General features: G+C 42.0%; 1 protein-coding gene across 4 annotated transcripts in view; it reads right to left on the bottom strand.

Moving 5' to 3' along the window:
* Positions 1-22,943, bottom strand: part of LOC128643207 (histo-blood group ABO system transferase-like) — a 138,031-nt gene extending 115,088 nt beyond the window's left edge. For 3 of the 4 annotated variants that reach the window (XM_053696191.1, XM_053696192.1, XM_053696190.1), the window contains exon 1: positions 22,730-22,943. In XM_053696191.1, the coding sequence (XP_053552166.1) occupies positions 22,730-22,907 (178 nt within the window). In that variant the 5' untranslated portion in view covers positions 22,908-22,943. Of the gene's footprint in view, positions 1-15,077; positions 15,160-22,729 lie in introns of those variants that run through there. The other variant, XM_053696193.1, reaches the window with a different exon arrangement.
* Positions 22,944-24,105: the final 1,162 nt, after the last annotated feature.

The raw sequence follows: 24,105 nt of genomic DNA, 5'->3' as shown, positions 1-24,105 counted from the left end.
AACAATTAAGTTCTCTTCCAACAAAGGACCCAGAGCCAGAATGCCATGCATTGCCTGGGGCACTTTTTAAGGATCTCTAAGCAGAGGTGGGGGGGAGGAATCCTTAAAAAGTGCAATAAATTTCTTTCAAACCCGTGGCACTGGTGGCAGCATGGCTGGGCTCTGCCTTTCTGTTAACCCCAGTTACCTAGTTAGTGGGATGGTGGGGTGATCAGAGACCATACTTTCATGTTTGACCGGATTCTGATTACAACTTACGCCATCTTGTCCTTGCACAAAAAAAGTATATTTGTGACAGTTGACAAAAATGAGACCTTGTTTCCTGTATTTGATTTTTCCCCTCCATGATCTTCCTAGGGCAGAAGTAGATTTAGGGATTTGTGTGCTGTCTGGCACCAGGATTGTGCTGCTCACCAGGCATTTCACTGTGTTTGTCTCCTATCAAAGAAGTCCTATGAATTCACTATCTTGAATCTATTTCTTGCTGGACTCCTGAGGTGTGGACTTTTACTGATTTTTATGGTTTGGGTGCTCATTGCCTTTTTTATTTACATTAAACCCACGCTTACTGCATTTAAAGTAAAAAAAATAACTATAATTTGTGTTAGTAAATAAATTTAACAGCACCCCCCTAAATACCATACACCCTCCCCCCATATATGCATGTAATGCTGGGTTGTCTGTCCCATGCCCCTTTTATATTGATTACTTACAATTGTTATATTTATTAAGGTAGAATATATACCCCACTTTTATATGTCATTGGCACCCAAAAGACAGTCTGCCCAGCAGGGACAACCTTATGTAACAGCTGCCAACCTGTGTGTCCCCTTTTCCTCTTTTTAACGACTTACCAAAAACCTATTGCACCACATATACAATATGGGTTGCTGCAATGTGGGGGTGGGTGCACCCTGTGGTCTGCAGTATTTGTACCATGAAGTTTTACAGATCAGGACATGTCACCACCAGATGGGGGTTAAGGGGGGCTTTCCCCCCATGTGTAAAACGAGAATAAATCTTAAAATGTAATATTGTATATATTTGCCCAGCTCTGGAGAGCTGCAGACAGGGTTTGATCACAGGGGGATAGCACATAATGCTTGCAGGCTTCACCCACTGCCTCTTGTATTGCCAATATATTATTTTCATGGCTTTGTTTGTAAGGCGCTACTGATTAGCAGCTACTTATGACAAGGGACATATTTTGGGGATATGGGTATCATCAGCAATAACTGTTAGTTATCCAGTAAAGATGGTTAAGGGAGCATTTTGTGGGAGAGGAGACAGTGTCCCTTGCTTTATGTGATCTACCAGGCTTGGGTCTTTGCTTGGTTTGTCCCAAATGTAAGAAGAAGCAGCATATCTAAAATGGGGTTGGGGGGGGCGCAATACTTGCCTTGCCCTGGGCACTGACAACCCACGCTACGCCACTGCTTAGGGGCATATGTATCAAGCTCCAAATGGAGCTTGATGCCCCGTGTTTCTGGCGAGCCTGCAGGCTCGACAGAAACAGCAGTTATGAAGCAGCAGTCACAAAGACCGCTGCTCCATAACTTGTACGACTGCTCTGAGCAGGTGGACAGACATCGCCGGAGATCAACCTGATCGAGTACGATCGGGTTGATTGACAACCCCTGCTGGCGGCCTATTGGGCGCGAGTCTGCAGGGGGTGGCGTTGCACCAGCAGCTCTTGTGAACGCAGCTCCTCATACGGCTCTCAGGTAAACTTCGGTATTTGTACGAACGTATTTAATCTACACGCAGTATCTTCTACGGTTAAGGTAATACAACTATTATCTGGGAAACTACCTTATTTACCTCTTAACATATGCACGATATTGGAACTGTGTATTTACTTGAACTCGTTATACGGATCAGTATGAGTGTGACTGTAAATATTTTAGAGTGAATGTGTGTGAAGTATTTACTAAGTTTTCTGCAACGGTTATGGACTTTGTTTAAAGAAGGCTTACCTGAGACTGAAGTTTATGCCTCTCTAAAAGCTGTGTCTAATAACTTATAAATATACACAAAGATCAGTATCTGAACAAAGTCCAAGGACTCTCAGGTATAGCGGTATGTGCAGCACGCCAGTGCTTAACCCTCAAAAATTAGCACAGTTATGAGAAAACCGTCTACATGCACCAATCCAATGCAAGAGCTGGTTATCAAGCAGCAAAAATTTTGGCGTGTATATGCACATTTTAGTTGGTCGGCAGAGAAAAACAGTCTTCATAATAGAAAAGAATGTCCCACCCAGTTCGTGTCATTAAAATATAACTTTTATTAAAGGGTATTCGTAAAACACAAAAATTGGTACAGACCTGGATAGAGTTCAATTCTGACACAGTTCATACTCAAGTAATTACCTCCGACTCCCACTGTTGCGTCAATAGACGCGTTTCGCCAAAGCTTTCTCAATAGTGACTTACAGTGTAAGTTAAACCGCCAACATTTAAACGTCCCTCTAGTCACGTGACCACCTCTCACTAAGAGCTGTAGCCTCGTTTCAGTTAGCTTTTTGTCCAATAGAAAAAGACCATTGTAATACTCAGATGTTGCTATGCAGACTTTCTATCAAACAAATAGATAGATCCCATGTTTTTATGTTTACCGCTATGTTGTATCTACAATTCCACTTGCTGGGTATATAACAAAATAGTATTTAGAATTGTTACTATGTAAACATTATGTCAATAGGTCCTATTTGTTCTATTATCGATTCATTATATCCACAGTTCTATTTGCTTAGTATATAACTGAATTGTATATAGAACTGTTAACTACGGCATAACTTTTTCAGCATAGTCTTATGGACATATTTAGAGATATCAGATTTAAAAGAAACCTTTTTTCTATTATAAATTGCTATACATTTTTAAAAACAATATAGAGGAACCTGAGTAAATAAAAAGAATCCAAGGATCAGTGAACCACACGCTATCTTTGCATATTGCTTGTGATAAAGCTATGTATCATAATCATACTTTTGACTGCAGATATAGGAATATTCTATTGTGAACAGTTTTGCAAAACTAAATTGGTGCAGTTTTCAAAGTCTGTTCACTTAGATATAATTATAGTTGTCAGCAATCTGTACAAATGTTTGCCTGTGAACATGGGGTTTCATTGACAGATACATTTTACATTTCTTCACATTCTTTAAATATTTTTTAAAAAAACATGATGTAAATAGGATGGAATAATCACTCTATGAAATACTTTCAAAGATCCCTGATTTTGAACTTAAATAAACACAATGCATAACTTGTTAATATCTAACTAATTTTCGTATTTGTGCAATTTACTTACTAGTACATATAATATCATTTATTATTTGTTCATCCAAAAAAGAGATCTAATTCCCACCTAGCATTTATGCCTTTTGGCTCTTTGGTTTGTAGAAAGAAAATCCACTTTGTCTCCTTAAATAGAAGGCTTTTTAGTCTATTACCTCCTCTTTGAGAGCTGTGGATGTAATCTATTGCCTGTATCTGAAAGGCTGCTACAGGATTAGCATGCATGCAAAAGTGTTTCGCTACTCTAGTTTTTGGTGTATCTGCCTGTATATCATTTAGATGTTCTCTGGCCCTGTCCTTCAACATGCGACTAGAGCACCCTACATACTGCTTATTACAGACTGAACATGTAATGAGGTATATTATAAATTTTGATGTACAATTCAGGCGATATCTAATTTGGTAATTTTTGTGTGTGCTTGTAGAGGTAAAAGACTCCCCTGTCTTTACATATTTACATGTTAGACATGGATGGTGCCCACATTTGAAACAACCTTTTTTGCTAAGCCATTGTTCTTTCGCTAGCTTTTTATCTGGTCCGGTATACACATATTGAATCAGTCTATCTCCTAGTGTCGGAGATCTTCTAGCTATATATCTACAACCTTCAGATACTATTTCATCTAATTTATTGTCTGTTTGTAAAATATTCAAATTCCTTTTCACTATACTTGTAATTTGTCTATATTGTTTACTGTATGTCGTGATAAAATTTATACCTTTGTATTCATTTTGATATTGACTTCTACCGTCCTTTCTTTCTGTTTTTTGTTTTTAATAATGATTTCCTGTTCATTTTTCGTACCTCTCTCTGAGCATTTTTTAACTTAGTGATGTTGTATCCTCTTTCTACCAATCTTGTTATCAATTCATCTGAGTGTTTGTCATAGGCTTCTAATGTTGTACAATTGCGTCTTATGCGGATAAGCTGTCCTTTTGGTATCCCAGCTTTGACATGTGTTGGATGGCTAGAGTCGGCACGTAGGATGGTGTTGCCAGTTATTTCTTTTCTATACAGCTCTGTGATTATCTTTCTCTTGGTGTCATCCATTGTAAGACTAATATCTAGATATTTGATTGTGTTTTTTTGATACTCCCATGTAAATTTAAGATTATAGTCATTGTTGTTTAAATAGTTTACAAATTCTTGTGCTATTTCTGTCTTGCCTCTCCATATAAACAACAAATCGTCTATGTATCTTGTATACATGACAATATGATTTAAGAAGGGATTATCACCAGAAAATATGTATTTTGATTCAAACCATCCCAAAAATATATTTGCGTACGAAGGGGCAAATTTTGCCCCCATCGCCGTACCGCATTGTTGGAGAAAATATTCTCCATTGAATTGAAAAAAGTTGTTGGTTAGCAAGAATCCTAACACCTTTACTATGTAGTCTATTAAACCCTCTGGATATGTGCTGTATATACCTAAAATGTATCTTATTGCTTTTAGGCCTAGTTCGTGTGGTATACATGAGTATAGCGAGCTGACATCTACTGTCAACCATGCGTGTTCTTCCCCCCAACTCTCTTGTTTCAACTTATTCAGTAGATGCGATGTATCTCTCAGGAATCCTGGGAGTTGAAACACGCATGGCTGAAGCATATTGTCAGCCCACTCACCTAGATGTTCAAGCAATGAACCCACCCCTGAAACTATTGGCCTTCCAGGGGGGGCGTGGGGATTTTTATGTACTTTCGGTACCATTCTAAAGTTTGGAACTATCGGATGTTCTTGTAATAGATACTCTCCTAGATCTTCATCTAGGATACCTAAATGTATACCTTCATCTATTAAGTGAATAAGTTTTTGCTTTACAATTTCTGTGGGATTATTTGTCAACTTTTTATATGTGATTTCATCACTCAGCTGTCTCTGTGCTTCTAAATAATAGTCTATCTTATTTTGAACTATTATTGAGCCACCTTTATCCGCTTGGGTAATCATTATCGTTTTATTAGAAACTAATTTTTCTAAGGCCTGTCTTTCCTTTCTTGTTAGTTTGTAGATATATAGCTAGAAGATCTCCGACACTAGGAGATAGACTGATTCAATATGTGTATACCGGACCAGATAAAAAGCTAGCGAAAGAACAATGGCTTAGCAAAAAAGGTTGTTTCAAATGTGGGCACCATCCATGTCTAACATGTAAATATGTAAAGACAGGGGAGTCTTTTACCTCTACAAGCACACAAAAAAATTACCAAATTAGATATCGCCTGAATTGTACATCAAAATTTATAATATACCTCATTACATGTTCAGTCTGTAATAAGCAGTATGTAGGGTGCTCTAGTCGCATGTTGAAGGACAGGGCCAGAGAACATCTAAATGATATACAGGCAGATACACCAAAAACTAGAGTAGCGAAACACTTTTGCATGCATGCTAATCCTGTAGCAGCCTTTCAGATACAGGCAATAGATTACACCCACAGCTCTCAAAGAGGAGGTAATAGACTAAAAAGCCTTCTATTTAAGGAGACAAAGTGGATTTTCTTTCTACAAACCAAAGAGCCAAAAGGCATAAATGCTAGGTGGGAATTAGATCTCTTTTTGGGATGAACAAATAATAAATGATATTATATGTACTAGTAAGTAAATTGCACAAATACGAAAATTAGTTAGATATTAACAACAAGTTATGCATTGTGTTTATTTAAGTTCAAAATCAGGGATCTTTGAAAGTATTTCATAGAGTGATTATTCCATCCTATTTACATCATGTTTTTTAAAAAATATTCAAAGAATGTGAAGAAATGTAAAATGTATCTGTCAATGAAACCCCATGTTCACAGGCAAACATTTGTACAGATTGCTGACAACTATAATTATATCTAAGTGAACAGACTTTGAAAACTGCACCAATTTAGTTTTGCAAAACTGTTCACAATAGAATATTCCTATATCTGCAGTCAAAAGTATGATTACGATACATAGCTTTATCACAAGCAATATGCAAAGATAGCGTGTGGTTCACTGATCCTTGGATTCTTTTTATTTACTCAGGTTCCTCTATATTGTTTTTAAAAATGTATAGCAATTTATAATAGTAAACAGGTTTCTTTTAAATCTGATATCTCTAAATATGTCCATAAGACTATGCTGAAAAAGTTATGCCGTAGTTAACAGTTCTATATACAATTCAGTTATATACTAAGCAAATAGAACTGTGGATATAATGAATCGATAATAGAACAAATAGGACCTATTGACATAATGTTTACATAGTAACAATTCTAAATACTATTTTGTTATATACCCAGCAAGTGGAATTGTAGATACAACGTAGCGGTAAACATAAAAACATGGGATCTATCTATTTGTTTGATAGAAAGTCTGCATAGCAACATCTGAGTATTACAATGGTCTTTTTCTATTGGACAAAAAGCTAACTGAAACGAGGCTACAGCTCTTAGTGAGAAGTGGTCACGTGACTAGAGGGACGTTTAAATGTTGGCGGTTTAACTTACACTGTAAGTCACTATTGAGAAAGCTTCGGCAAAACGCGTCTAGTGACGCAACAGTGGGAGTCGGAGGTAATTACTCGAGTATGAACTGTGTCAGAATTGAACTCTATCCAGGTCTGTACCAATTTTTGTGTTTTACGAATACCCTTTAATAAAAGTTATATTTTAATGACACGAACTGGATGGGACATTGTTTTCTATTATGAAGACTGTTTTTCTCTGCCGACCAACTAAAATGTGCATATACACGCCAAAATTTTGAATTTTTTAAAGATCAGTATCTATTTAATTACCACAACCACTGTTTATTAACTGCTCACTGTGTCTAATCCCTGTTGTATCAGAGATTTCAGGGATAGAACACCAAAGAGCAACAAATACAAGTTTTGAGTTAGTTGCTTATAGTGAACTCCTTACAGAGGGTCACACAATTCTCCACAAAAAGTTCTACATTCACTCCTGCTCTTGATCTCATAATGTAAAGTGTTCACAACTGAGCAGTCATTTTACCCCTTAGCTGCCTGTAACATACAAAACTATCATTTTACCTCTGTGGCTGGGTAACAAAAATAGCTTCAATCAGATGTGGAAAATAGCACACTTAGGCTTTTTTGAGGGGCACGGAACACCAGACTTGCCAGGTCCACATATATATAAAAAAAAACAAAATGATTCCAGCCTCCAAACTGATAAAAGACCTTTATTTTTCCCTGCAGGGTCCCAGAAAAAAACATACAACGTTTCAGGCCTATATTAGGCCCTTAGTCATGTATACTTAATTATACACAGGGTTGTGACTTTTATACCTCCAGCTGTTACCTATTCAAATGGAAAACATCTTTGTACAATAGTGACATCTTGTGGATGTAGATCATACTGCATCCATTTTATCTTTTAAGGTAGCCCCATGAGAATATTCCAACTATTTTTATTATATTAAAAACATATTAAAAACCTGTATAAACAGATTAAAAGAGGAGATTAGCATTAACAACAGATTACCACATTGACAGCAAATTATTCAAAGTAAAAATAGAGAAAAAATTTTTTTTTATGTAAACACAAAGATAGATGTTTCCATCTTCCAGACTACAATTTAAATGAACAGGCTTTGATCAAGTGATTATTTAAATCTTTAGGGGCAAGATTGCATAATGCTCAAGATAGAAATACTAATTTAAAGAAATAGGCTCCAATCAAAATCCTTGTTGAGACCCTTAGGAATAAGGACCTCAAGTTTATGTATCCAGATCATCTCTCTAGTTTTTAGGAGATGCTCTCTATCGCCCCCCCCCCCCCCCCCCGCCTCCTAGGACTTTTTTCAGTTTGGAGGCTGGAATCATTTTCGGCTAGATTTAGAGTTTTGTCGGTAACGACCCGAAAAGCTAACGCCGGCTTTTTTCTGGCCGCACCATAAAAATAACTCTGGTATTGAGAGTCCACATAAAGGCTGCGTTAGGCTCCAAAAAAGGAGCGTAGAGCATATTTAACGCAGCTTCAACTCTCGATACCAGAGTTGCTTACGGACGCGGCCAGCCTCAAAAACGTGCTCGTGCACGATTCCCCCATAGAAAACAATGGGGCTGTTTGAGCTGAAAAAAAACCTAACACCTGCAAAAAAGCCGCGTTCAGCTCCTAACGCAGCCCCATTGTTTGCTATGCGGAAACACTTCCTACGTCTGCACCTAACACCCTAACATGTACCCCGAGTCTAAACACCCCTAACCTTACACTTATTAACCCCTAATCTGCCGCCCCCGCTATCGCTGACCCCTGAATATTATTATTAACCCCTAATCTGCCGCTCCGTAAACCGCCGCTACTTACATTATCCCTATGTACCCCTAATCTGCTGCCCTAACATCGCCGACCCCTATATTATATTTATTAACCCCTAATCTGCCCCCCACAACATCTCCTCCACCTGCCTACACTTATTAACCCCTAATCTGCCGAGCGGACCTGAGCGCTACTATAATAAAGTTATTAACCCCTAATCCGCCTCACTAACCCTATAATAAATAGTATTAACCCCTAATCTGCCCTCCCTAACATCGCCGACACCTAACTTCAATTATTAACCCCTAATCTGCCGACTGGAGCTCACCGCTATTCTAATAAATGTATTAACCCCTAAAGCTAAGTCTAACCCTAACACTAACACCCCCCTAAGTTAAATATAATTTACATCTAACGAAATTAATTATCTCTTATTAAATAAATTATTCCTATTTAAAGCTAAATACTTACCTGTAAAATAAATCCTAATATAGCTACACTATAAATTATAATTATATTATAGCTATTTTAGGATTTATATTTATTTTACAGGTAACTTTGTAATTATTTTAACCAGGTACAATAGCTATTAAATAGTTAAGAACTATTTAATAGTTACCTAGTTAAAATAATAACAAAATTACCTGTAAAATAAATCCTAACCTAAGTTACAATTAAACCTAACACTACACTATCATTAAATTAATTAAATAAAATATCTACAGTTACCTACAATTAAACCTAACACTACACTATCAATACATTAATTAAATACAATATCTACAAATAACTACAATGAAATAAACTAACTAAAGTACAAAAAATAAAAAAGAACTAAGTTACAAAAAATAAAAAAATATTTACAAACATAAGAAAAATATTACAACAATTTTAAACTAATTACACCTACTCTAAGCCCCCTAATAAAATAACAAAGCCCCCCAAAATAAAAAAATGCCCTACCCTATTCTAAATTACTAAAGTTCAAAGCTCTTTTACCTTACCAGCCCTGAACAGGGCCCTTTGCGGGGCATGCCCCAAGAAGTTCAGCTCTTTTGCCTGTAAAAAAAAACATACAATACCCCCCCCAACATTACAACCCACCACCCACATACCCCTAATCTAACCCAAACCCCCCTTAAATAAACCTAACACTAAGCCCCTGAAGATCATCCTACCTTGTCTTCACCTCACCGGGTATCACACCGATCCGTCCTGGCTCCGATATCTTCATCCAACCCAAGCGGGGGCTAGACATCCACTGAAGAAGTCCAGAAGAGGGTCCAAAGTCTTCATCCTATCCGGGAAGAAGAGTAGATCCGGACCGGCAACCATCATCTTCCAAGCGGCATCTTCTATCTTCATCCGATGAGGACCGGCTCCATCCTGAAGACCTCCACCGCGGACCCATCTTCATCCGGCGACGTCCAACTGAAGAATGACGGTTCCTTTAAGGGACGTCATCCAAGATGGCGTCCTTCGAATTCCGATTGGCTGATAGGATTCTATCAGCCAATCGGAATTAAGGTAGGAATATTCTGATTGGCTGATGGAATCAGCCAATCAGAATCAAGTTCAATCCGATTGGCTGATCCAATCAGCCAATCAGATTGAGCTTGCATTCTATTGGCTGTTCCGATCAAGGTAGGAAGATCTTCAGGGGCTTAGTGTTAGGTTTATTTAAGGGGGGTTTGGGTTAGATTAGGGGTATGTGGGTGGTGGGTTGTAATGTTGGGGGGCTTGGGTATTGTATGGTTTTTTTTACAGGCAAAAGAGCTGAACTTCTTGGGGCATGCCCCGCAAAGGGCCCTGTTCAGGGCTGGTAAGGTAAAAGAGCTTTGAACTTTAGTAATTTAGAATAGGGTAGGGCATTTTTTTATTTTGGGGGGCTTTGTTATTTTATTAGGGGGCTTAGAGTAGGTGTAATTAGTTTAAAATTGTTGTAATATTTTTCTTATGTTTGTAAATATTTTTTTATTTTTTGTAACTTAGTTCTTTTTTATTTTTTGTACTTTAGCTAGTTTATTTAATTGTATTTATTTGTAGGAATTGTATTTAATTAATTTATTGATAGTGTAGTGTTAGGTTAATTGTAGGTAATTGTAGGTAGTTTATTTAATTAATTTATTGATAGTGTAGTGTTAGGTTTAATTGTAACTTAGGTTAGGATTTATTTTACAGGTAATTTTGTAATTATTTTAACTATTTTAGCTATTAAATAGTTCTTAACTATTTAATAGCTATTGTACCTGGTTAAAATAAATACAAAGTTACCTGTAAAATAAATATAAATCCTAAAATAGCTATAATATAATTATAATTTATATTGTAGCTATATTAGGGTTTATTTTACAGGTAAGTATTTAGCTTTAAATAGGAATAATTTATTTAATAAGAGTTAATTTATTTCGTTAGATTTAAATTATATTTAATTTAGGGGGGTGTTAGTGTTAGGGTTAGACTTAGCTTTAGGGGTTAATACATTTGAATAGCAGTGAGCTCCAGTCGGCAGATTAGGGGTTAATGTTTGAAGTTAGGTGTCGGCGATGTTAGGGAGGGCAGATTAGGGGTTAATACTATTTATTATAGGGTTAGTGAGGCGGATTAGGGGTTAATAACTTTATTATGATAGCGGTGCGGTCCGGTAGGCAGATTAGGGGTTAATAAGTGTAGGCAGGTGGAGGCGACATTGTGGGGGGCAGATTAGGGGTTAATAAATATAATATAGGGGTCGGCGGTGTTAGGGCAGCAGATTAGGGGTACATAGGGATAATGTAAGTAGCGGCGGTTTACGGAGCGGCAGATTAGGGGTTAATAATAATATGCAGGGGTCAGCGATAGCGGGGGCGGCAGATTAGGGGCTAATAAGTGTAAGGTTAGAGGTGTTTAGACTCGGGGTACATGTTAGAGTGTTAGGTGCAGACGTAGGAAGTGTTTCCCCATAGGAAACAATGGGGCTGCGTTAGGAGCTGAACGCGGCTTTTTTGCAGGTGTTAGGTTTTTTTTCAGCTCAAACAGCCCCATTGTTTCCTATGGGGGAATCGTGCACGAGCACGTTTTTGAGGCTGGCCGCGTCCGTAAGCAACTCTGGTATCGAGATTTGAAGTTGCGTTAAATATGCTATACGCTCCTTTTTTGGAGCCTAACGCAGCCATTCTGTGGACTCTCAATACCAGAGTTATTTTTATGGTGCGGCCAGAAAAAAGCCGGCGTTAGCTACGCGGGTCGTTACCGACAAAACTCTAAATCTAGCCGAGAGTTTGCTGCTTCTTATAGCATAAACAAAAGCAAAGCAATAAGCAGTAAAAAAAAACTTAAGAAAGACTTTTTGAGGAAAGGAATGAAAAAACAAATTATACTCCCTTTAAAGGAACATGAAACACAAATTATTTAATTCATGATTTAGATAGAACATACGTTTGTAAACAACTTTCAATGACATCTGTTATCAATCTTGGTATTGTTTCTTGAAGGAGCAGCAATGCATTACTGGGAGCTAGCTGAACACATCAGTGAGCCAATCACAAGAGGCATATACTGTATGTGCAGCCACCAATCAGCAGCTAGCTGATACTTTTCAACAAAGGATACCAAGGAAACAAAGCAAATTATATAAAAGAAGTAAATTGCAAACTTGTTTAAAACTGTATGTTCTATCTGAATCACAAAAGAAAAAATGTGGGTTTCATGTCCCTTTAAGTAGCTTTACAGATATCCCTTGGAACATGTTCCAACTAGTTTTTAAATGGACAGTCTACCATAGAATTGTTATTGTTTTAAAAGATAGATAATCCCTTTATTACCCATTCCCCAGTTTTGCATAACCAACACAGTTATATAAATACACTTTTTACCTCTGTGATTACCCTGTATCTAAGCCTCTGCAGACTGACCCTTATCTCAGTGCTATTAATATACTTTTTACCTCTGTGATTACCCTGTATCTAAGCCTCAGCAGACTGCTCCCTTATCTTAGTTATATTAATACACTTTTTACCTCTGTGATTACCTTGTATCTAAGCCTCTGCAGACTGCTCCTTATCTCAGTTATATTAATATACTTTTTACCTCTGTGATTACCCTGTATCTAAGCCTCTGCAGACTGCTCCTTATCTCAGTTATATTAATATACTTTTTACCTCTGTGATTATCTTGTATCTGAGTCTCTGCAGACTGCCCCCTTATCTCAGTTATATTAATATACTTTTTACCTCTGTGATCACCTTGTATCTAAGCCTCTGCACTGTAGACTGCCCCTTATCTCAGTTATATTAATATACTTCTGTGATTATCCTGTATCTAAACCTCTGCAGACTGCCCCTTATCTCAGTTATATTAATATACTTTTTACCTCTGTGATTACCCTGTAGCTAAGCCTCTGCAGACTACTCCTTATCTCAGTTATATTAATATACTTTTTACCTCTGTGATTACCCTGTATCTAAGCCTCTGCAGACCCCTCTCTTTTGCTCTCTCTTCCCCCCTCTCTTTTGATTTCTCTCCCCCTCTCTTTTGATTTCACTCACCCCTCTATTTTGATTTCTCTCCCCCCTCTCCTTTGCGCTCTCTCTCCTCTCTTTTGCTCTCTCTCTCCCCTCTTTTGCTCTCTCTCTCTCTCCCCTCTTTTGCTCTCTCTCTCCCCTCTTTGGCTCTCTCCCCCCCTTTCTTTTGCTCTCTCTCCCCCTCTTTTGTTCTCTCCCCCCTCCTCTTTGGCTCTCCCCCCCCCCCTTTGGCTCTCTCTCCTCCCTCTTTGGCTCTCTCTCCCCTCTCTTTGGCTCTCTCTCCTCTTTGGCTCTCTCTCTCCCCCCTCTTTGGCTCTCCCCCCCTTTGGTTCTCCCCCCCCCCCCCACTTTGGCTCTCTCCCCACCCTTTGGCTCTCTCCCCCCCTTTGGCTCTCTCCCCCTCCTCTTTGGCTCTCTCTCCCCCCTCTTTGGCTCTCTCTCCCCCCTCTTTGGCTCTCTCTCCCCCCCCCTCTTTGGCTCTCTCCCCTCTTTTGCTCTCTCTCTTCTTTGGCTCTCTCTCCTCTTTGGCTCTCTTTCCTCTTTGGCTCTCTCTCTCCCCCCCCCCCCTTTGGCTCTCTCCCCCTCCCTTTGGCTCTCTCCCCCCTCTTTGGCTCTCTCTCCCACCTCTTTGTCTCTCTCTCCCCCCCTCTTTGGCTCTCTCTCCCACCTCTTTGGCTCTCTCTCCTCTTTTGCTCTCTCTCTTCTTTGGCTCTCTCTCATCTTTGGCTCTCTTTCCTCTTTGGCTCTCTCTCTCCCCCCTCTTTGGCTCTCCTCCCCCTTTGGCTCTCTCCCCCCCTTTGGCTCTCTCCCCCCTCTTTGGCTCTCTCCCCCCCTCTTTGGCTCCCCCCCTTTCTATGGCTCTCTCTCCCCCCTCTTTGGCTCTCCCCTCCCTTTGGCTCTCCCCCCCCCCCCTCTGGCTCTCTCCCCTTCCTCTGGCTCTCTCCCCCCTCTTTGGCTCTCTCTCCCCCCTCTTTGGCTCTCTCTCCCCCCTCTTTGGCTCTCTCTCCTCTTTTGTTCTCTTTCCTCTTTGGCTCACTCTCCTCTTTGGCTCTCTTTCCTTTTTGGCTCTCTCTCTCCCCCCTCTTTGGCTCTCCCCCCCTTTGGCTCTCCCCCCCCCCCCTCTTTGGCCCTTCCCCCCCCTCTTTGGCCCTTCTCCCCCCCCTCTCCTGCTCCCTCTCTGGCTCTGTCTTAATTGACAGCCTTTACCTCTCTGGCCACGCCCCCATCACGGCACCCTGCCTGGCCATGCCCCATCGCGGGCGACACCCACCCGGCCACGCCCCTCGCGACATTCAGCCACGCCCCCATCGCAACGCTCCCGTCGGCCACGCTCTTTGACACTCCGCTTCAGCCTTGCTCTGTGCTGAGTGCTGAGTGTCAGGATCCAAACTGCCAAGTATGTTTGTCACGTGCAGTCTCTACTGCGCATGACTGCATCTGACAAACATACTTGGCCATTTATTATATAGGATTGTCTTAAATTTAGCATTGTTTTGTGCTAGATCTTAAATAACTCCCTGTGTCTGAACACAGTGTTATCTATATAGCCCACACGTACTTTCTGTCTCTTTATGTTGAAAAGAGATTTAAAAAGCATGTGATAAGAGGCAGCCCTCAAAGGCTTAGAAATTAGCATATGAGCCTACCTAGGTTTAGTTTAAACTAAGAATACCAAGAGAAAAAAGCTAATTTGATGATAAAAGTAAATTGGAAAGTTGATTAAAATTAAAAGTCCTATCTTTATAATGAAAGTTTAATTTATACTAGACTGTCCCTTTAAGGCACAATCAAGATACAAGTTGCTAGTTACCTGAGCTAATCATTGGGTTACTACAGTTGGCTTGGAAAAAAAGAAAGCATGCCAAAATACATCTGTGTACAAAGCATGGGTAATAGTGATATTCTGCCCCAGGGCCGTATATACATAATATATAAACTTTTAACAATTAAAAGTGCCCACAATATGGCTATGAGTGTCTATATATATATATTTATATATGAATTGAAAACATACTTACCCATAGATACTCGTCCACTAATCATCAAGTAGCAGACAACCAAACCAGTACTGAAACATAAAAGCAGAGGTAATGGTAGAGGAGTATATAGCAGACAGCTAAACCAGTACTGAAACTCATCAGCAGAGGTAATGGTAGAGGAGTATATAGCAGACAGCTAAACCAGTACTGAAACGTATCAGCAGAGGTAATGGTACAAGAGTATATAGCAGACAGCTAAACCAGTACTGAAACATATCAGCAGAGGTAATGGTAGAGGAGTATATAGCAGACAGCTAAACCAGTACTGAAACTCATCAGCAGAGGTAATGGTAGAGGAGTATATAGCAGACAGCTAAACCAGTACTGAAACGTATCAGCAGAGGTAATGGTACAAGAGTATATAGCAGACAGCTAAACCAGTACTGAAACATATCAGCAGAGGTAATGGTACAAGAGTATATAGCAGACAGCTAAACCAGTACTGAAACATATCAGCAGAGGTAATGGTACAAGAGTATATAGCAGACAGCCAAACCAGTACTGAAACATATCAGCAGAGGTAATGGTACAAGAGTATATAGCAGACAGCTAAACCAGTACTGAAATGTATCAGCAGAGGTAATGGTACAAGAGTATATAGCAGACAACCAAACCAGTACTGAAACATATCAGCAGAGGTAATGGTACAGGAGTATATAGCAGACAGCCAAACCAGTACTGAACCATATCAGCAGAGGTAATGGTACAAGAGTATATAGCAGACAGCTAAACCAGTACTGAAACATATCAGCAGAGGTAATGGTAGAGGAGTATATAGCATATAGCTAAACCAGTACTGAAACATATCAGCAGAGGTAATGATACAAGAGTATATAGCAGACAACCAAACCAGTACTGAAACATAACAGCAGAGGTAATGGTAGAGGAGTATAATGTCGATCTGTAAAGGGAGGCAGCAGATGAATCCCTACGACGGAATTTACAGAGAGCCCTATGAATAGATTTCCTATAGGTGAAAACATGGTATCATCAGGCAATACTCCCTTCACATCCCTCAGACAAACACTGCACTTAGAGAGAAACTGGGCTTTAATATGCTTAGAAGCGTCTTTCACTGAAGAATCTAGAACATCTTGCTTCACTACCTACTAAGGAATCAGTGACGTATTTAGGTTGTGCTGAGAATGTTAGAAAGGTATTCTGGATATGATAATAAACTTATGCAGGCCCATTTATCAAGCTCCGTATGGAGCTTGAAGGGCCGTGTTTCTGGCGAGTCTTCAGACTCGCCAGAAACACAAGTTATGAAGCAGCGGTCTAAAGACCGCTGCTTCATAACCCTGTCCGCCTGCTCTGAGCAGGCGGACAGGAACCGCCGGAAATCAACCCGATCGAATACGATCGGGTTGATTGACAGCTCCCTGCTGGCGGCCGATTGGCCGCGAGTCAGCAGGGGGCGGCGTTGCACCAGCAGCTCTTGTGAGCTGCTGGTGCAATGTTAAATGTGGAGAGCGTATTGCTCTCCGCATTTAGCGAGGTCTTGCGGACCTGATCCGCAGTGTCGGATCAGGTCCGCAAGCCCTTTGATAAATGGGCCCCCTTGAATTTATCTTGCAGGCCATAACATTTTTGCTCAACCATAATTATTTTGTTTTTAATGGTGAGTTCTTTTTGCAGCTAAGAGGAACAGCGATGGGGGCAAAATTTGCCCCCTCTTACGCAAATTTATTTCTTGCCGACTTTGAGATATGGAAAATTTTTGTGGTGAAGGGAATGTCTATAGAAACAACATTAAACTATATACTAGATATATAGATGACATTCTGATTGTGTGGGGAGGCACTGATGATGAACTAACTAATTTTGTTGGATATCTAAATGATAATGTTAGCAATCTTGGATTCACCCACAGTGCCTCTTCAGACAATATACCTTATCTAGATGTACTCTTAAGTCATACTGATCATGCTATAACTACTGAGGTCTTTAAGAAAAAAGTGTCAGGGAATACTATTCTACGAGCTGACTCTCTACATCCCAGCCACTTAAAAAGAGGAATACCTAAAGGTCAGTACATTAGGTTACGACGTAACTGTACTAGCCTGGAGGACTATTGGAGACATGCTAATGATCTAACCCTGCGTCTGGTTGATAGGGGCTATGATCAGAAAACTTTAAGTGATATGTCCATTAAGATTGAAGATTTGGATAGGGCGAGCCTATTAAGGGATAAGAACAAGAACAGGAATAATAGAATGTCTGATCAGCGAGGTATCAATTTTATAACTAAATATAGTAGACAATATAATGATATCTGCAATATCATCAGAAAAAGGTTACCCCTACTTGAGAGAGATGAAGATCTTAAAACAGTCAGCAAACATTGTAACTTTATTTCTAGTAGATCAGAAACAATTGGTGATATTGTTGCTAAAAATTTCAGCTCAAAAAGTAGTGAATCACAAAAGAAAAAATGTGGGTTTCATGTCCCTTTAAGTAGCTTTACAGATATCCCTTGGAACATGTTCCAACTAGTTTTTAAATGGACAGTCTACCATAGAATTGTTATTGTTTTAAAAGATAGATAATCCCTTTATTACCCATTCCCCAGTTTTGCATAACCAACACAGTTATATAAATACACTTTTTACCTCTGTGATTACCCTGTATCTAAGCCTCTGCAGACTGCTCCTTATCTCAGTTATATTAATAGACTTTTTACCTCTGTGATTACCCTGTATCTAAGCCTCTGCAGACTGCCCCTTATCTCAGTTATATTAATACACTTTTTACCTCTGTGATTATCTTGTATCTAAGTCTCTGCAGACTGCCCCCTTATCTCAGTTATATTAATATACTTTTTACCTCTGTGATCACCTTGTATCTAAGCCTCTGCACTGCAGACTGCCCCTTATCTCAGTTATATTAATATACTTCTGTGATTATCCTGTATCTAAACCTCTGCAGACTGCCCCTTATCTCAGTTATATTAATATACTTTTTACCTCTGTGATTACCCTGTAGCTAAGCCTCTGCAGACTACTCCTTATCTCAGTTATATTAATATACTTTTTACCTCTGTGATTACCCTGTATCTAAGCCACTGCAGACTGCTCCTTATCTCAGTTATATTAATTTATTTTACCTCTGTGATTACCTTGTACCTAAGCCTCTGCAGACTGCTCCTTATCTCAGTTATATTAATATACTTATTACCTCTGTGATTACCTTGTACCTAAGCCTCTGCAGACTGCTCCTTATCTCAGTTATATTAATATACTTTTTACCTCTGTGATTACCTTGTAGCTAAGCCTCTGCAGACTACTCATTATCTCAGTTATATTAATATACTTTTTACCCCTGTGATTACCTTGTACCTAAGCCTCTGCAGACTACTCCTTCTCTCAGTTATATTAATATACTTTTTACCTCTGTGATTACCTTGTATCTAAGCCTCTGCAGACTGCTCCTTATCTCAGTTATATTAATATACTTTTTACCTCTGTAATTACCTTGTATCTAATCCTCTGCAGACTGCTCCTTATCTCAGTTATATTAATATACTTTTTACCTTTGTGATTACCCTGTATCTAAGCCTCTGCAGACTGCTCCTTATCTCAGTTATATTAATATACTTTTTACCTCTGTGATTACCTTGTATCTAGGAACCTTCTTCCAGCCCCCTGATCACATGACTGTGACTGTTTATTATCTACTAGTACTAAAGCCCGTGTACATGGGCCATTTTTTGCAATACAGCGGTCCCACCCCTTGCTCTCTCCCCCCTCTCTTTTGCTCTCTCTTCCCCCCTCTCTTTTGATTTCTCTCCCCCCTCTCTTTTGATTTATCTCCCCCCTCTCCTTTGCGCTCTCTCTCCTCTCTTTTGCTCTCTCTCTCCCCTCTTTTGCTCTCTCTTTCTCCCCTCTTTTGCTCTCTCTCTCCCCTCGTTGTCTCTCTCCCCCCTTTCTTTTGCTCTCTCTCCCCCCTCTTTTGTTCTCTCCCCCCTCCTCTTTGGCTCTCTCCCCCCCCCTCTTTGGCTCTCTCTCCTCCCTCTTTGGCTCTCTCTCCCCTCTCTTTGGCTCTCTCCCCTCTTTTGCTCTCTCTCCTCTTTGGCTCTCTCTCCTCTTTGGCTTTCTCTCTCCCCCCTTTTGGCTCCCCCCCCCTTTGGCTCTCCCCCCCTTTGGTTCTCTCCCCCCCCTTTGGCTCTCTCCCCACCCTTTGGCTCTCTCCCCCCATTTGGCTCTCTCCCCCCCTCTTTGGCTCTCCCCCCCCTCTTTGGCTCTCTCCCCCGCCTCTTTGGCTCTCTCTCCCCCCTCTTTGGCTCTCTCCCCTCTTTTGCTCTCTCTCTTCTTTGGCTCTCTCTCCTCTTTGGCTCTCTTTCCTCTTTGGCTCTCTCTCTCCCCCCCTCTTTGGCTCTCTCCCCCCCCCTCTTTGGCTCTCTCCCCTCTCTTTGGCTCTCTCTCCCCCCTCTTTGGCTCTCCCCCCCTTCGGCTCTCTCCCTCCCCCCTTTGGCTCTCCCCCCCTTTAGCTCTCCCCCCCCCCCTTTGGCTCTCCCCCCCCTTTTTGGCTCTCTCCCTCCCCCCCTCTTTGGCTCTCTCTCCCCCCTCTTTGGCTCTCTCTCCCCCCCTCTTTGGCTCTCTCCCCTCTTTTGCTCTCTCTCTTCTTTGTCTCTCTCTCCTCTTTGGCTTTCTTTCCTCTTTGGCTCTCTCTCTCTCCCCCCTCTTTGGCTCTCCCCCCCCTTTGGCTCTCTCCCCCCCTTTGACTCTCTCCCCCCCTCTTTGGCTCTCTCCCCCCCCTCTTTGGCTCTCTCCCCCTCCTCTATGGCTCGCTCCCCCCCCCTTTGGCTCTCTCCCCCCCTTTGGCTCTCTCCCCCCCCTTTGGCTCTCTCCCCCCTCTTTGGCTCTCCCCCCCTCTATGGCTCTCTCTCCCCCCTCTATGGCTCTCTCTCCCCCCTCTTTGGCTCTCCCCCCCTTTGGCCCTCTCCCCCCCCTTTGGCTCTCTCCCCCCTCTTTGGCTCTCTCCCCCCCTCTTTGGCTCTCTCCCCCCCCTCTTTGGCTCTCCCCCCCCCTCTATGGCTCTCTCTCCCCCCTCTTTGGCTCTCTCCCCCCCCTTTGGCTCTCTCCCCCCCTTTGGCTCTCTCCCCCATCTTTGGCTCTCTCTCCCACCCCTTTGGCTCTCTCTCCACCCTCTTTGGCTCTCTCCCCTCTTTTGCTCTCACTCTTCTTTGGCTCTCTCTCATCTTTGGCTCTCTCCCCCCCCCCTCTTTGGCTCTCTCTCCTCCCTCTTTGGCTCTCTCTCCCCTCTCTTTGGCTCTCTCCCCTCTTTTGCTCTCTCTCCTCTTTGGCTCTCTCTCCTCTTTGGCTTTCTCTCTCCCCCCTTTTGGCTCCCCCCCCCTTTGGCTCTCCCCCCCTTTGGTTCTCTCCCCCCCCCTTTGGCTCTCTCCCCACCCTTTGGCTCTCTCCCCCCATTTGGCTCTCTCCCCCCCTCTTTGGCTCTCCCCCCCCCTCTTTGGCTCTCTCCCCCGCCTCTTTGGCTCTCTCTCCCCCCTCTTTGGCTCTCTCCCCTCTTTTGCTCTCTCTCTTCTTTGGCTCTCTCTCCTCTTTGGCTCTCTTTCCTCTTTGGCTCTCTCTCTCCCCCCCTCTTTGGCTCTCTCCCCCCCCTCTTTGGCTCTCTCCCCTCTCTTTGGCTCTCTCTCCCCCCTCTTTGGCTCTCCCCCCCCTTCGGCTCTCTCCCTCCCCCCTTTGGCTCTCCCCCCCTTTAGCTCCCCCCCCCCCCTTTGGCTCTCCCCCCCCCTTTTTGGCTCTCTCCCTCCCCCCCTCTTTGGCTCTCTCTCCCCCCTCTTTGGCTCTCTCTCCCCCCCCTCTTTGGCTCTCTCCCCTCTTTTGCTCTCTCTCTTCTTTGTCTCTCTCTCCTCTTTGGCTTTCTTTCCTCTTTGGCTCTCTCTCTCTCCCCCCTCTTTGGCTCTCCCCCCCCTTTGGCTCTCTCCCCCCCTTTGACTCTCTCCCCCCCTCTTTGGCTCTCTCCCCCCCCTCTTTGGCTCTCTCCCCCTCCTCTATGGCTCGCTCCCCCCCCCTTTGGCTCTCTCCCCCCCCTTTGGCTCTCTCCCCCCCCTTTGGCTCTCTCCCCCCTCTTTGGCTCTCCCCCCCTCTATGGCTCTCTCTCCCCCCTCTATGGCTCTCTCTCCCCCCTCTTTGGCTCTCCCCCCCTTTGGCCCTCTCCCCCCCCTTTGGCTCTCTCCCCCCTCTTTGGCTCTCTCCCCCCCTCTTTGGCTCTCTCCCCCCCCTCTTTGGCTCTCCCCCCCCCTCTTTGGCTCTCTCTCCCCCCTCTTTGGCTCTCTCCCCCCCCTTTGGCTCTCTCCCCCCCTTTGGCTCTCTCCCCCATCTTTGGCTCTCTCTCCCACCCCTTTGGCTCTCTCTCCACCCTCTTTGGCTCTCTCCCCTCTTTTGCTCTCACTCTTCTTTGGCTCTCTCTCATCTTTGGCTCTCTTTCCTCTTTGGCTCTCTCTCTCCCCCCTCTTTGGCTCTCCCCCCCCTTTGGCTCTCCCCCCCCCTTTGGCTCTCTCCCCTCCTCTTTGGCTCTCTCCCCCCCTCTTTGGCTCCCCCCCTATGGCTCTCTCTCCCCACTCTTTGGCTCCCCCCCCCTTTGGCTCTCTCCCCCCCTTCTGGCTCTCTCCCCTCCCTCTGGCTCTCTCCCCCCTCTTTGGCTCTCTCTTCCCCCTCTTTGGCTCTCTCTCCCCCCTCTTTGGCTCTCTCTCCTCTTTTGCTCTCTCTCCTCTTTGGCTCTCTCTCCTCTTTGGCTCTCTTTCCTTTTTGTCTCTCTCTCTCCCCCCCTCTTTGTCTCTCCCCCCCTTTGGCTCTCTCCCCCCTCTTTGGCTCTCTCCCCCCCCTCTTTGGCCCTTCTCCCCCCCTCTTTGGCCCTTCCCCCCCTCCCCTCTCCTGCTCCCTCTCTGGCTCTGTCTTAATTGACCAGCCACACCCCCATCGCAACGCTCCCGTCGGCCACGCTCTTTGACACTCCGCTTCAGCCTTGCTCTGTGCTGAGTGTCAGGATCCAAACTGCCAAGTATGTTTGTCACATGCAGTCTCTACTGTGCCTGACTGCATCTGACAAACATACTTGGCCATTTATTATATAGGATTGTCTTAAATTTAGCATTGTTTTGTGCTAGATCTTAAATAACTCCCTGTGCCTGAACACAGTGTTATCTATATGGCCCACATGTACTTTCTATCTCTTTATGTTGAAAAGAGATTTAAAAAGCATGTGATAAGAGGCAGCCCTCAAAGGCTTAGAAATTAGCATATGAGCCTACCTAGGTTTAGTTTAAACAAAGAATACCAAGAGAAAAAAGCTAATTTGATGATAAAAGTAAATTGGAAAGTTGATTAAAATTAAAAGTCCTATCTTTATAATGAAAGTTTAATTTATACTAGACTGTCCCTTTAAGGCACAATCAAGATACAAGTTGCTAGTTACCTGAGCTAATCATTGGGTTACTACAGTTGGCTTGGAAAAAAAGAAAGCATGCCAAAATACATCTGTGTACAAAGCAAGGGTAATAGTGATATTCTGCCCCAGGGCCGTATATACATAATATATAAACTTTTAACAATTAGTTAAACTATGAGTGTCTATATATATATTTATATATGAATTGAAAACATACTTACCCATAGATACTCGTCCACTAATCATCAAGTAGCAGACAACCAAAACAGTACTGAAACATAAAAGCAGAGGTAATGGTAGAGGAGTATAATGTCGATCTGTAAAGGGAGGCAGCAGATGAATCCCTACGACGGAATTTACAGAGAGCCCTATGAATAGATTTCCTATAGGTGAAAACATGGTATCATCAGGCAATACTCCCTTCACATCCCTCAGACAAACACTGCACTTAGAGAGAAACTGGGCTTTAATATGCTTAGAAGTGTCTTTCACTGAAGAATCTAGAACATCTTGCTTCACTACCTACTAAGGAATCAGTGACGTATTTAGGTTGTGCTGAGAATGTTAGAAAGGTATTCTGGATATGATAATAAACTTATGGAATTTATCTTGCAGGCCATAACATTTTTGCTCAACCATAATTATTTTGTTTTTAATGGTGAGTTCTTTTTGCAGCTAAGAGGAACAGCGATGGGGGCAAAATTTGCCCCCTCTTACGCAAATTTATTTCTTGCCGACTTTGAGATATGGAAAATTTTTGTGGTGAAGGGAATGTCTATAGAAACAACATTAAACTATATACTAGATATATAGATGACATTCTGATTGTGTGGGGAGGCACTGATGATGAACTAACTAATTTTGTTGGATATCTAAATGATAATGTTAGCAATCTTGGATTCACCCACAGTGCCTCTTCAGACAATATACCTTATCTAGATGTACTCTTAAGTCATACTGATCATGCTATAACTACTGAGGTCTTTAGGAAAAAAGTGTCAGGGAATACTATTCTACGAGCTGACTCTCTACATCCCAGCCACTTAAAAAGAGGAATACCTAAAGGTCAGTACATTAGGTTACGACGTAACTGTACTAGCCTGGAGGACTATTGGAGACATGCTAATGATCTAACCCTGCGTCTGGTTGATAGGGGCTATGATCAGAAAACTTTAAGTGATATGTCCATTAAGATTGCAGATTTGGATAGGGCGAGCCTATTAAGGGATAAGAACAAGAACAGGAATAATAGAATGTCTGATCAGCGAGGTATCAATTTTATAACTAAATATAGTAGACAATATAATGATATCTGCAATATCATCAGAAAAAAGGTTACCCCTACTTGAGAGAGATGAAGATCTTAAAACAGTCAGCAAACATTGTAACTTTATTTCTAGTAGATCAGAAACAATTGGTGATATTGTTGCTAAAAATTTCAGCTCAAAAAGTAGTGGCAGGAGTAGAGTAGACAGTTGGTTACCAGGTAGGGTAGGTTTCTATAGATGTGGAGTTAAACCGTGTAAAAGTTGTGATTATGCATTAATTGGGGACACTTTTTCTTCCAGCACCACATGCTTAACTTATAAAATATGTG

The sequence above is a fragment of the Bombina bombina genome, chromosome 12 (assembly GCF_027579735.1).
Source record: "Bombina bombina isolate aBomBom1 chromosome 12, aBomBom1.pri, whole genome shotgun sequence".
Taxonomy (NCBI): domain Eukaryota; kingdom Metazoa; phylum Chordata; class Amphibia; order Anura; family Bombinatoridae; genus Bombina; species Bombina bombina.
This window is presented reverse-complemented; position numbering and strand designations above follow the sequence as displayed.